The 10,813-nt window shown below is 46.8% G+C and overlaps 5 protein-coding genes across 8 annotated transcripts; all 5 read left to right on the top strand.

The window, feature by feature from the left end:
* The first annotated feature begins 992 nt into the window (after positions 1–992).
* LOC9642014 (dentin matrix acidic phosphoprotein 1) lies at positions 993–2,017 on the top strand. The gene is made up of 5 exons (XM_002986776.2): positions 993–1,081; positions 1,139–1,319; positions 1,371–1,458; positions 1,521–1,853; positions 1,937–2,017. Exons 1-4 carry the CDS (start codon positions 1,039–1,041, stop codon positions 1,839–1,841), a joined length of 633 nt encoding a protein of 210 aa, XP_002986822.2. The 5' UTR covers positions 993–1,038; the 3' UTR covers positions 1,842–1,853; positions 1,937–2,017.
* Positions 2,018–2,169: 152 nt separating this feature from the next.
* LOC9642013 (protein CLT2, chloroplastic) lies at positions 2,170–4,194 on the top strand. The gene is made up of 10 exons (XM_002986775.2): positions 2,170–2,294; positions 2,360–2,764; positions 2,835–2,980; positions 3,036–3,073; positions 3,132–3,247; positions 3,317–3,416; positions 3,477–3,563; positions 3,618–3,735; positions 3,785–3,910; positions 3,984–4,194. The coding sequence occupies exons 1-10, from the start codon at positions 2,257–2,259 to the stop codon at positions 4,136–4,138; spliced, it is 1,329 nt and encodes a 442-aa protein (XP_002986821.1). The 5' UTR covers positions 2,170–2,256; the 3' UTR covers positions 4,139–4,194.
* LOC9642012 lies at positions 4,179–5,207 on the top strand. The gene is made up of 5 exons (XM_002986774.2): positions 4,179–4,421; positions 4,481–4,563; positions 4,612–4,821; positions 4,875–4,978; positions 5,030–5,207. The coding sequence occupies exons 1-5, from the start codon at positions 4,223–4,225 to the stop codon at positions 5,175–5,177; spliced, it is 744 nt and encodes a 247-aa protein (XP_002986820.1). The 5' UTR covers positions 4,179–4,222; the 3' UTR covers positions 5,178–5,207.
* Positions 5,208–5,275: 68 nt separating this feature from the next.
* LOC9642011 lies at positions 5,276–9,111 on the top strand. Of its 4 annotated transcripts, none has more exons than XM_002986773.3 (14): positions 5,276–5,596; positions 5,657–5,766; positions 5,846–5,908; positions 5,993–6,170; positions 6,222–6,326; positions 6,380–6,498; positions 6,557–7,058; positions 7,118–7,183; positions 7,239–7,315; positions 7,368–7,652; positions 7,702–7,975; positions 8,034–8,189; positions 8,245–8,778; positions 8,838–9,111. In XM_002986773.3, exons 1-14 carry the CDS (start codon positions 5,330–5,332, stop codon positions 9,018–9,020), a joined length of 2,919 nt encoding a protein of 972 aa, XP_002986819.2. In that variant the 5' UTR covers positions 5,276–5,329; the 3' UTR covers positions 9,021–9,111. The 4 variants fall into 4 exon arrangements, with proteins under 4 accessions (XP_002986819.2, XP_024516414.1, XP_024516413.1 ...); XM_024660646.1 differs by having other exon boundaries at positions 5,484–5,596; positions 5,977–6,170; XM_024660645.1 differs by having other exon boundaries at positions 5,484–5,596; positions 5,846–5,923; positions 5,977–6,170.
* LOC9642010 (5-amino-6-(5-phospho-D-ribitylamino)uracil phosphatase, chloroplastic) lies at positions 9,104–10,807 on the top strand. The gene is made up of 11 exons (XM_002986772.2): positions 9,104–9,229; positions 9,292–9,375; positions 9,428–9,496; positions 9,567–9,671; positions 9,726–9,780; positions 9,833–9,906; positions 9,960–10,040; positions 10,090–10,227; positions 10,282–10,347; positions 10,397–10,506; positions 10,570–10,807. The coding sequence occupies exons 1-11, from the start codon at positions 9,152–9,154 to the stop codon at positions 10,733–10,735; spliced, it is 1,026 nt and encodes a 341-aa protein (XP_002986818.1). The 5' UTR covers positions 9,104–9,151; the 3' UTR covers positions 10,736–10,807.
* The last annotated feature ends 6 nt before the right edge of the window (positions 10,808–10,813 follow it).

Raw genomic sequence — 10,813 nt, 5'->3', positions numbered from 1 at the left:
ATTTATATTGTTCACCAAAAGATCCTCTTGAAAAAATTTAAAGTTAAGATATTTGAGGATTTTGCTATAAACCATATTAACTACTTGGATCTTACTTTGCTTACTTAAAATATTGTTTTGATTTTGCTTAGAAATGTCATTACTTACAGGGTTTATGCAATGGTATATGTATTATTATCCCAAAATATCTTAGATTGTAAAATTTTCAATTGACAATTTAAAGGTTCTAGTTTTTATTTCACAGATCATCCTTAGATCTTCTGATGCTCAGATGCTTTTTAAAATGTTAAGAATAGAATTTATAATTCATCTTAGATATTTTTTTGACCATTTCAAAAGCTCAAGGTCAAACTTTTGATCTTACTTGTCAAAATATATTTTTACATATGGTTAGCTATATACTACTATATACTACTTTATCAAGATATATATCATCTGAACAACTTTGTGTGCAAATACTTTCTTCTCACAGTCAAGGTTATTTTATTCCAAATGAATAACACTTCTATACAACTTCTACATAATTAATATAATCTATATTGAATTTTAGAATAATTTATTAACTGTTCTAAATATATATAAAAGAACCTTAAACACATTGACTTTCGGAGAATGTGTGTTTTTGCTAACTACTTAGCAATGCTAATCTTTGACTCCTAAAGGGATGGTGCCCTTAATAAGGGGTAGATACCCCAAGTGTACCTCCAGGAATTTCGTGACTCACAGGAATCATTTTTATCAGAGTCTAGCAAGACTAACTTGGTTGAATCTCACATTTCAGAGTGACTAACTGATGAAATTCAGTTTAGGTTGGTGTTGTATTTTTATTCCTCTAGCAGCTTGATGTTATATGTAGTTCACCACAGCATTAGAAAAGCCAAAGCAACACGGATAATCCCACTTCTTCCAAACATGAAATTCGCGAGTTAGCTGCTCCGTCACTCCGCCGAATTTGACTTTCCCCGCCCTGGTCGTGCTGCAAAATCGGAGGGCTCAGCTGATAAAACCTAGGTCGTGGACACCTCATTCGTAGTACGAATGAGGAGCAGGGCAGAGGGCGATGGCGATGGCGATCGCTTAGGTATGGCCAATGTAGATCGATCAAATCCAATGAGTAGATCGGAGCTCTTGGCTGCAGGCGCAACGATCAAGAGGCCGCTGAGCGAGAACAAGCACGAAGCAGTCACACCTGTAGCGGTTTTGTCAGTGAAAGCGCGATCGGTGGCAAGCGATAGTAAATGCTATGCTAGGCGCCGCAGAATCCTTCGCGATGACAACAAGAGCGAAGAATGGATGCCTTCGACATGTCCGTCGAAGAGGTTTACGTGAGGTTTCCTCCGTCTTTTTACATGGATTTTTTTTGCTTCCAGGTCCAAGAAGCGACGGCATTCGAGCACCAGTTTGGAGGACGATTTTCAAGATCAAGACCATGATTCCACCGAGTTGAAAACTCGTCACGTAGGTGTCACTCTCCACGCTTTCTTCTCTTGGTTACTGATTCCGTCTCTATTATTTTACAGAGATCTAAGAAAAGTCGTCGAGGTAGAGCAAGGACACAGAAGGCAGCCAAGGTTCCAAAGAACTTCGTCCAGGAGCAGCAAAAGTACTTCGCGGAAGTGGATGCATTCGAGCTCCAGGAGGAGGAATCCGCGGAAGAAAGCTCCTCTCACGAGCTGGATCAAAAACTCCAATCAGAGGACGAGAGCTCCTCGGACGACGAGTTCCCACAGGAAGCAGGACCCTCCCAAGAACAACCAGAGTCAACGAAGGACACTTTCTCGGAGCCGGAGGAGGAGGAGTCGGAGTCGGAGTCGGGATCTGGATCGGAGAGATCGGACTAAACTCCATCGCATGTAAGTTTTCTCATAAGATCATCCATTTTGTCGCTATTGCAGAGTTGTAAAAAAACACGCTGATCGTGTTGTGCTTCGTTTAGATCTCCTTTCGGCGCAATGCTGCAGGTTGGTCCCGGGTTCTTTCGAGCTATGTCACAACGAAGATTCTCCATAGACGCGGCCAAAAGAGAGAAAACATATACTTCCGTGGACGTTATTGGCCGCCACGTGGACGACTCCGATTGGCGACTAACAGACACGTGTACACTAGACAAATTATTGTAGCGCGGAAGTATGGCATATATAGTTTTGTGGAGGCGCATATACAAGTGGCCACATTGGTTTGTTCCTCTGATTTGCTAGGGTTTGGGGGGCGCGGTTGATGTGAAATTTCGAAACTTTCTTTCTTGGATCGAGCACGATGATGAGCGCTGCGAAGCTGGCCGCCGCTGATCGGAGGTATGGAGTGTGAATTTCTGGGAAAATCTTGCCAAAATCGAAATGCCTGTGCTTGATTACTTCAGTATGGCGCGTGAGCTAGCGATCGCGGAGGCGCCGCCGTGCAGGAGGTGCTTCCCACCGCCGAGAAATGTCCATTCGATCATCTCTTGCAGCTTGTCGGTGCGAAGGCGCCAGAGATCAGCGGCGCTGGTCGTCTCTTCCTCTCAATTCTCTCATGAATCCAGGCACAGGAATAGGAGGAAAGACAGCCAGATTGCAGAGGTCAATGCTAGCTATGCCGATTCTCATTTGATAGACGAGGAGGAGATTCTCATGGCCGGGCGATCCATTTCCAGGAGAAGCTTTAAGATCATCACTGCCGGCATTCTCACCGTGGTTCTGGCCGTGAGTAACAAGGTCCTCTACAAGATGGCTCTAATTCCGCTTAGGGAGTACCCATTCTTCTTGGCACAAGTGAACACGTTTGGGTGCGTACGCCGCCTATCTAGATCACTCTCTTTTGCAAACTTTGTTCTCACTTTGTTACGGATGTCTCAGGTACGTGCTAGTTTATTCGTCGATACTACTCGCCCGATATCGCTCGGGAGCTGTGACAGCCAAAATGCTGGCTCTCCCAAAGTCTTGGTTTATAGTTTTGGGAGCGCTGGAAGCACTTGGCCTTGCTACAGGGATGGCGGCCGCAGGTGAGTGTTGTCACAGGAAATTGTTCACAGGTTTTTGACGTATGTGTGTATGCAGCCGTGCTTTCTGGAGCGATTATCCCTGTCTTGGCGCAGGTATTCGTTCCATTACGTGTTTATTGCTTATGCAAAGATTGGATTGCTCTTGATGCAGGCTTATTTAGTTTGGCAACTTCTACTGTCTTCCGCGTTTTTAAAGAAGAAGTACACATTCGGTCAAATTTTTGGCTGTCTTCTCGTGCTTGCTGGTGTTATTCTTGTCGTTTCAAGGTAGAGTATCACATACTCGCACTCAACAGCGATCCTAAATAGCTGGCGATCTTTCGTTTTCTTTTGCAGTGGAGCAGGAAGCGAATCGGCAGTGCAAAGTGCCGGATACTTTTGGCCTCTCGTGATGGTCGTATCATCTGGATTTTCTGCCGGTGGTTCTATCATCAAGGTGAGGAAATTCTTAGCCAACTCTAGTTTTGTTTAACGAGATTAAACCGTTTGTGCATAGGAATTTTTGTTTCGGAACGCTGCGCACCATTCAGAAGGAAGATCCGTGGATTTGTTTGTTGTGAACACTTTGGGCTCAAGCTTCCAGGTGCGCTTTACGTTTTCATTGAGGGATGTCCTCATTGAGCTCTTTTGTTTACAGGCACTGTTCGTGTTTCTGCTGCTCCCGGTGCTTTCGAACATGCGGGGAATTCCTTTCAGCCAACTTCCACAATACTTGCTTGATGGATCGGCTTGTTTCTTCAACATTGGCGGCAGTGGTAGCATTTTGTTGATCTGTTTTGTCGTTGCTTATACTGTGCCTTACAGGTTGCCATGGCGCACCTTTGATACCTTTGCTCTATGTCGCTGTCAACCTGGCTTTCAACATTTCGGCTCTCAATCTTCTGAAACTGTCGTCGGCCGTGGTTTCATCTTTGTGCACAACTCTCGCAGGTAAAACTAGTTCTTCTAGAGCTACATTCTGCTCGCTTCGCTTCTTAGACTGAAAATCGTGAAAACTCTGCAGTGCCAGCGTCGATTTGGATGTTCACGCTACCACTTCCGTTGCTGGGTCACCCGGCTTCAATCACTCCAGGCCTGTATAGAGGAGCTACAACTCTCGTGCTGGGCTTGGTTGTATATAATTTTTTTGCGGTAGACAGGAAGAATAAAGAGCAGTAACAGAAGTTGCGCTCCCTCTCAAAGTCGTTTCAATTTAGAACTTCGTTTCTAGGGCTCTTTCCCATTCCGGCTCATTCCGTGACTATGGCGAGCGGCGGCTCCACGGGAGGAGCGATGGCTCGCAAGGGCGTGGTAAAGCTCTTGAGCGCCACCAAGAGCAGCGTGTCAGCGCTCTCCAAAGGCATTTCTAAAGCTCGCAAGGACTACGCCAACAAGCACGAAGACGATGTGTTGGCGGACATCCGCCAAACAGGCGTTAGTGTTGTGGATCTCGTCTTTCAAGGTACTACTAACGATCTCTTGAGAAGTTCTATATATCAGATCTTTGTTTTGCTTCTCCAGCGCTGCGAAGGATCTACTTCCTCTACATGGCTGGATACAAGAGCGAGCTCGTTGCTGCGGCAGTGGAAGCTGGAAAGCGGCTGGTTAGTTTTAAGTTGTAGCTAGAAACTGTTTGACGCAAGCAGCACTAGACCGAAGCGGACAGTAGCAGCGTCCCTCTCGATGCGGTGATGGTCTTCGAGAACACGCTGCGTGAGGAGGCTCGGAAGTATGGAAACTTTGACAAGGAGAACTCCATCTCCATCCAGAGTTTCGTCAACCGGAGCCGGGCAAGCAAAGAGCACAGTGACAGGACTTCGGTTGCTCACGACATTTACTACGCTGTTCTAGCAACAGCACGGGTACAAACGAAGCTAGTCTGCCTTCTCACGAATCAAACATTTCATGACTGCAGGCTTATGGATCGGAGTGGGACAAAGTGGAGCAAGTTTTTAGAGATGCTAGCTCTCGCGTGATTGGAAATGCAATTCATGCCACAGACGATACCAAAGACGCGAGGTCTGGGCTTTGTTTTTCCTGTGTAACTTAACGCTTGCTTTGTGCGCGAAGGTCCAAGGCTGCAAAGGCTCTCTTCATTTTTGGGTGTGAGATCAAAGCTAAAGTCGAGGAGGCATCGTCGAGGCGGCAGAAGGTTGTCCGAGACGCCGAAAACGTTCTCCGAAAGGAGCAAGAAAGGCTGCAAAAGCTCTCCGTTTAAATTCGAAAGAAAGTGGTATATTCCTAGCCAGTGGCATATGCTTGAGCATGTTTTTTCGATTCGCGGAATCATTTTCTGGTTCGTTTTCTTCTAGGGCTTAGCTATGTTGGAATGAAGCAGCGATCGCTTGGCATCGCTGTGTTGTGGCGCAGATGGCGGGCTGGATGGGGGCGATCCACCGGCAGCTGGATTCATGGCAGCGCCTGCAATCCCAATGGCAGCAGTGGCCGCCATGGCCGCTCCAGTTCACCTGGAAATGGCCGTGGCAAGATGGGGAGCGCGAGAGGAAGCGGCTCAAGGAGGAGTGTGAGCGGCGGCGTGCCCAAGTGGAGACGCTGTGCAAGACTGTCAAGGCGGATACCCTAGCCGAGTTGCAGGAGCTGCTGGGAGCCATGGTGCTCTCGGAATGCGTCTACAAGGTGCTTTTTTTTGCTCTCCTTTTCTGAGATAGATTTTTCTTTCGTGTCCTCGTGATCTAGAAACCTGATCACGACGTGGTACGAGCAGTGAACAAGTTCAAGGCTGATTTTGGTGGGCAATTGGTGTCGCTGGATGGAGTCCAAGCTTCTTTGGATCACGTCCCTCACCGGTAAGCAAGAACAAGCTTATTCTTTATTTCTTTTCTTTTCGTACTGCTGGCTACAACTTCTCTCGCCATTATCTTACAGGTATTTATTGGCGGAAGGAAAGGACACGCTCTACGCTTCTTTCGTGGGAACCAACCATTACAAGTGAGCATGCTTCAAGTACTATACACTAGCTTTGATGTTTCTCATACAACAAATAATCTGTTGATAAGGAACTTATGTATACAGGGATGTCATTGCCGATGCAAATGTGTTGCAGGGAGCAATCTTTCATGAAGAAGATCTGGCGAGTTTGACTGGCGATGAGGAAGCGAATGAAGCGGAGCCTGTTGTTAAAGGACTTGGGGCGGACGCATCACCGTTGGTGAAGCAACAAAAGTTCAGCCCAAAGCCAGCTGCGCACAAGGTTAGCAAGTTTCGCGTTTTCCGTAGCATAGGGGAACATTCGACCTTGCAGGGATTTTTAGGCCGTGCGAAAGGGATCCCGGCTGTCGAAATCTACCGACTTGCCCAGGAGAAAGATAAAAAACTTGTTTTGTGTGGCCATTCATTAGGAGGAGCTGTAAGTTCTCTGTCTTTCTTTTTGTTACAACTAATGTGTTACGTTTCATTTAGGTCGCTGTCTTAACCACGCTTGCGATTTTGAGAGTATTTTCATCGCGAAATGGTGGAAAGCTTAATGTTAAATGCATAACTTTTTCCCAACCTCCAGTTGGGAATCGTGCACTTCGAGAGTGAGTCTCTAGCTGTAGCTTCAATTTGGTGTCTGATCTTTCTTGTGTTTCGTTTCAGCTATGTTCATCGAAGTGGATGGCAACAACATTTTCACACTTATTGCATTCCTGAAGATGTTGTCCCTCGTATACTGTCACCAGCGTATTTCCAGCATTACCATGAAGCTGGTCAAGAACAAGTTCCGGTAAGAGCTGAACCGGATTTGAAAAAGTCCGCTGGCAACGAACGTATGGCACTGGGCTTAGGACCAGTTCAAACGTCACTTTGGCGGTTGTCAAGGCTGGTTCCCCTGGTTAGCGCTCAAAATACGTTGCAGTGGCTGAAGGGCAAGAAAAAAAGCGTAGCCCTTGCTGCTGCACCACCGTCTATGGAGACGAAAGCAGGAGATGATTCACGACTTGTAGAGCCGCTTGAAATTCGAGAAGGGACAGAAGGCGTCTCTCTTGTTCCTCTTCGTCCAGACGATTCTCCTTCTACTGAAGGAAAATCTGCTGCCAGCAAGCAGCCCGATTGGCGGAAACGAGTACTTCCTCTGCCATCATACATACCGTTTGGGCAGGTAGTTTTTTGTTGTTCCTTTCTACTTCTCTTTTGGCTGAACTTTTGGAGTTTTTGCAGCTTTATTTGTTGCAGAAGCTATCTGTGGAACCCTTATCTGCTTCTGAATACACACGTCTGACTTCGGTATGTTACTCGCTTTTCCCTCTTGACAATGCCTTTAAACAGTATCGACATTTAGGTGCAATCGGTGCTATTGGAATTGCGAGATCGTTTTCAGTCACATACCATGAAGTCATACCGCACCCGGTTCCAAAAGTACGCCATTCCGATGCATGATCGTACGAGCTTACATGCAATGCTGTTACAGAATTTTCGAACATTGTCTGGGTCCAGAAGCACCATCTCCAGTCTTTATGATGGAGCACCTTCCTCACTTGCCTCACTTGCGGCAATGGCTAGGTGTTGATGGAGCTGGCATGACAGAGCTAAGAAAAATCGCAGGACCTTTAATCATCCGGACAGCTACTTCTCTTGTTCCTCTCGGTTGGCGGGGATCTCCGGGGGAGAAAGGATGTGAACCTCTAAAAGTGGATGTGCAAGGATATGGTTTACATCTTTGCACTCTTGTGCGTGCACAAGTGAATGGCCGCTGGTAATTATCTTCGTCTTCAGTTCTCTTCGGGTAATGGTTTTCTGTGCAGGTGTGCTACAAAAATTGAAAACTCACCCGTTCCACCAACACCATTTCCCGTGGTCGAGGAAACAGGATTGCAGACAATGAGAATACGCATTGGTGCACCACTTTCCGCAAAACCTGATGTAGAAGAGGTTGCCGTGGACAGTGAGGGTGTGAAGACCGTCAATATTCCTGTGGAAGGTCTAAGTCAAGTTACTATACAATGTAGCACTGACTTTGTGACGTCTTCGAAGAGCGTGTCTATGAAACTAAGACGGGTACGACTTTTGGGATTGGAGGTAAATCACGTAGTTTTCGATTCTGTTCACTTATGTTATTAATCAAGTGGCACGACAGGGTGCTGGAAAGACATCTCTATATTATGCGCTGATGGGCCAGGGTGGTGGTGTTAGCATGAACACTGATACCGACGGCTTTTTTCCAGACATGGAGTGGCGTGAAGGCGTTTCATGCGGCGTAGGATATGTAGATGCGGCAGGCGTTAACTTGCAGGTAAAAGTTTCTTCCTTGCTTGGCTTTGATTAGTTTACCGATTGGTTCCATGCAGGACCTGTCATACGAATCAGAACAGCTGAAGAATGAGTTGTCGAGAGCGGATCCGTATAAAAGCCTTGACTTGGTAGTTCTTGTGCACAATCTGGCTCACAAGATTCCCAGGCTGCGACAACAGGCTGCCGATCACTCTCGACCAGCTCTCGGCACCCTCCTGGACGAGATCACTACTGCTGATGTCCCTTTCGTTTTAGCTCTCACGAACAAGTTCGCTGTGAGTGCCGACCGGCGTCAGCTTGCAAGCGTTGCAGCCATGGATGCGTACAAGTCCACTCCCGACTTGACAGTGGTTGTCAACTCGTGCCCCTACACTGTTCACGGCCGTGGTGGAACGTCCGAGAGCCTATTGCAAAGCAACTCTGGTGGTGACAAAGTCCCAGGAACGGCGCAGAGAATAATCTCCGCTCCCATAAACCTCGTCCAGATGCCATTTCGAAGGAAGGAGGAGGTCCTTCCAGTTGAAGGCGTGAAGAACTTACGAGCTCTCGTGCATCGCGTCTTGCTGACGAGAGAAGAAGCCGCTTTCGAGGTTTGTAGCCTCATCGTTTTTGGTTTTCTAACTTCGCCGCGGCTGTGTTTACCTCTCAGGAGCTTCAAAGAGCGACGCTGGAAGAGCAAGCAAGAAGAGAAGTTCCTCAGCAAAGGATTGGCTTTGTTCATGGAAAATCTGGGAATGGCACCGCCGCAGCGCTGGGAGCTGCGCTCGGCGCTGGATTTGGAGTCGTAGTGGCGATCGTCGTGGGAGCATCCGCAGCGCTTGGCAAACCATAAAGGATTTGACGAACAAACAACAAACACTCTTTGTTGTTTGAAAGTCACCAATCGTTGATTTATAAACAAGGTTATATGATATTTCTCGCTCTATTTGGATGTGAGCTCAGAGCTTAGGGCTTGTTGGAGCCATGGAAGCGCTATCGTGTCTTCCAGCTTCATCTTCCTCTCGCGGCAGATGTGGAGGCGCTTGCTCCAGCGCCAATCCGGTAAGCGATTGAATCGATCATCGAGTGAATGCCAATAGATTGAGAATTGTGGCAACATACAGAGAATACGATCGCAGTGGCAGATGTCCCTGGGGAGGAGACCCCGGCATCAAGTAAATTTTGCTCGATCCTTGTGTCTAGATGAGGTAGAGAGCCCGCATTTTTGGATATTTTGCTCCAGTTTTGTTGTGTGTGTAGGAAATCGGTGCCGAGTATGGCGAGGGCTTTTCCGGCTATAGGCCGCGGGCACCTCTTCATGTGGATGTGGTTAGGAGCTCCCTCTTGAGTTTTTTCTTTGTGATGTTTCTTCAGCAGCTCTTTCGTGAACTTTGTGCAGGATTATTTGAATGATAGGATGCAAGAGAGAGGTCTCCAAAGGATAAAATATGCATTAAAACCAGACCAGGCATTCGGACTTATATATTCCTGGGACAATGTTTTGGTATGTATAATTTTGTTTCCAATTTTTTTTCACGTTATTTTTCTGTATTTACAGGCAGATACGAGAAGTGTTAGACTAAGAGCTTGGGAAAGACTTGCGCAGGAGGAAGGTCTCTTTTTTCATATCGATTTTTTGTTTTCACCACAACGGCTTTTTTGCAGGAAAAATTATTGGAGATGATCCAGAGAAGCGGCGATCGATTGTTTGTAATAGCGCCAAGCGTGTCCTTGAAAGGGTGGGTAAAAGGAAAAATGTCTGAAGAGGTGAGATGTAACTTTGTTTTCTCAGCTAGCTTGGGCGGAGCATGGCGATGATATATGGCGATTGATGAATCGGCTATCAGAAATATACTGTGAAGAGCTATCCAAGGTTCGCAGTTTGTCATGAAACGGAATGAGACCACCGTGCTTGTTTGCAGGTTGAGGCAATGGCTGGCCTACGAGAATGGCTGGCAGCTCTTTATTCAGCGGGAGTTCCTTGTGCTGTTGCGTCCACATTGGATCGGATTAGCTTGTTGGATGCACTCGTCAGAATGGGTCTCGACAAGTACTTCCAGGTGAGTGAGGAGACAAGACGTGCATGGTTTTAATACAATCGTTGTTGAGTCCAGGCAGTTGTCACAGAAGAGGATGGAATGGACTCCATCGCGCACAAGTTTCTGTCGGCTGCTGTGAAGGTACTTAAAACCGCTTCAGTTTCCATATTATGAAGTTATTTCTTTGCAGCTGGACAGGCCCCCAGCAAAATGTGTTGTTTTTGAAGACGATCCAAGGGGAATCACCGCTGCTCATAACTGTACCATGAAAGCTGTCGCACTGATTGGTCCGCACCCCGCGTAAGTTGAAAGTTCTTATTTCCTCGCATACATCTATCTCACTGGTCGACTCGTGTAAATCAGCTACGAGCTGACTCAAGCAGATCTTGCAGTGAGCAGCTTCAACGAACTGTCAATTATCAACCTCCGCAGGCTGTTTGCAAACAAGGGATCTGAATTCATGGACTTGCAAAAGCAAAACGTGGGAAAGAATGTCCAGCGGAGGAGGCTCACCGTAGACACCTTCTGAAATCTAGACTAACCTCGCCCCTGCTTTTGTGCATGACGAGATGAGTGTATACTAATGTAATCTTTTGTTTAACTGCTT

Source organism: Selaginella moellendorffii, unplaced genomic scaffold (assembly GCF_000143415.4).
Source record: "Selaginella moellendorffii unplaced genomic scaffold, v1.0 SELMOscaffold_76, whole genome shotgun sequence".
Classification (NCBI taxonomy): Eukaryota; Viridiplantae; Streptophyta; class Lycopodiopsida; order Selaginellales; family Selaginellaceae; genus Selaginella; species Selaginella moellendorffii.
This window is presented reverse-complemented; position numbering and strand designations above follow the sequence as displayed.

Coding starts and splice junctions, on each gene's coding strand:
- LOC9642014 (XM_002986776.2), top strand. CDS start 1,039: ATGAGGAGCAGGGCAGAGGGCGATGGCGATGGCGATCGCTTAG. Junction 1,082..1,138: donor TGGCGATGGCGATCGCTTAG/GTATGGCCAATG, acceptor TCTTGGCTGCAG/GCGCAACGATCAAGAGGCCG. Junction 1,459..1,520: donor CCGAGTTGAAAACTCGTCAC/GTAGGTGTCACT, acceptor ATTATTTTACAG/AGATCTAAGAAAAGTCGTCG.
- LOC9642013 (XM_002986775.2), top strand. CDS start 2,257: ATGATGAGCGCTGCGAAGCTGGCCGCCGCTGATCGGAG. Junction 3,074..3,131: donor TTATCCCTGTCTTGGCGCAG/GTATTCGTTCCA, acceptor CTCTTGATGCAG/GCTTATTTAGTTTGGCAACT. Junction 3,564..3,617: donor CTTTGGGCTCAAGCTTCCAG/GTGCGCTTTACG, acceptor TTTTGTTTACAG/GCACTGTTCGTGTTTCTGCT.
- LOC9642012 (XM_002986774.2), top strand. CDS start 4,223: ATGGCGAGCGGCGGCTCCACGGGAGGAGCGATGGCTCGCAAGGGCGTG. Junction 4,422..4,480: donor TGTGGATCTCGTCTTTCAAG/GTACTACTAACG, acceptor TTGCTTCTCCAG/CGCTGCGAAGGATCTACTTC. Junction 4,822..4,874: donor CTGTTCTAGCAACAGCACGG/GTACAAACGAAG, acceptor TCATGACTGCAG/GCTTATGGATCGGAGTGGGA.
- LOC9642011 (XM_002986773.3), top strand. CDS start 5,330: ATGGCGGGCTGGATGGGGGCGATCCACCGGCAGCTGGATTCATGGCAG. Junction 5,597..5,656: donor TCTCGGAATGCGTCTACAAG/GTGCTTTTTTTT, acceptor CTCGTGATCTAG/AAACCTGATCACGACGTGGT. Junction 8,190..8,244: donor CGGCAGGCGTTAACTTGCAG/GTAAAAGTTTCT, acceptor GGTTCCATGCAG/GACCTGTCATACGAATCAGA.
- LOC9642010 (XM_002986772.2), top strand. CDS start 9,152: ATGGAAGCGCTATCGTGTCTTCCAGCTTCATCTTCCTCTCGCGGCAGA. Junction 9,907..9,959: donor CCAAGCGTGTCCTTGAAAGG/GTGGGTAAAAGG, acceptor TTGTTTTCTCAG/CTAGCTTGGGCGGAGCATGG. Junction 10,228..10,281: donor GTCTCGACAAGTACTTCCAG/GTGAGTGAGGAG, acceptor TGTTGAGTCCAG/GCAGTTGTCACAGAAGAGGA.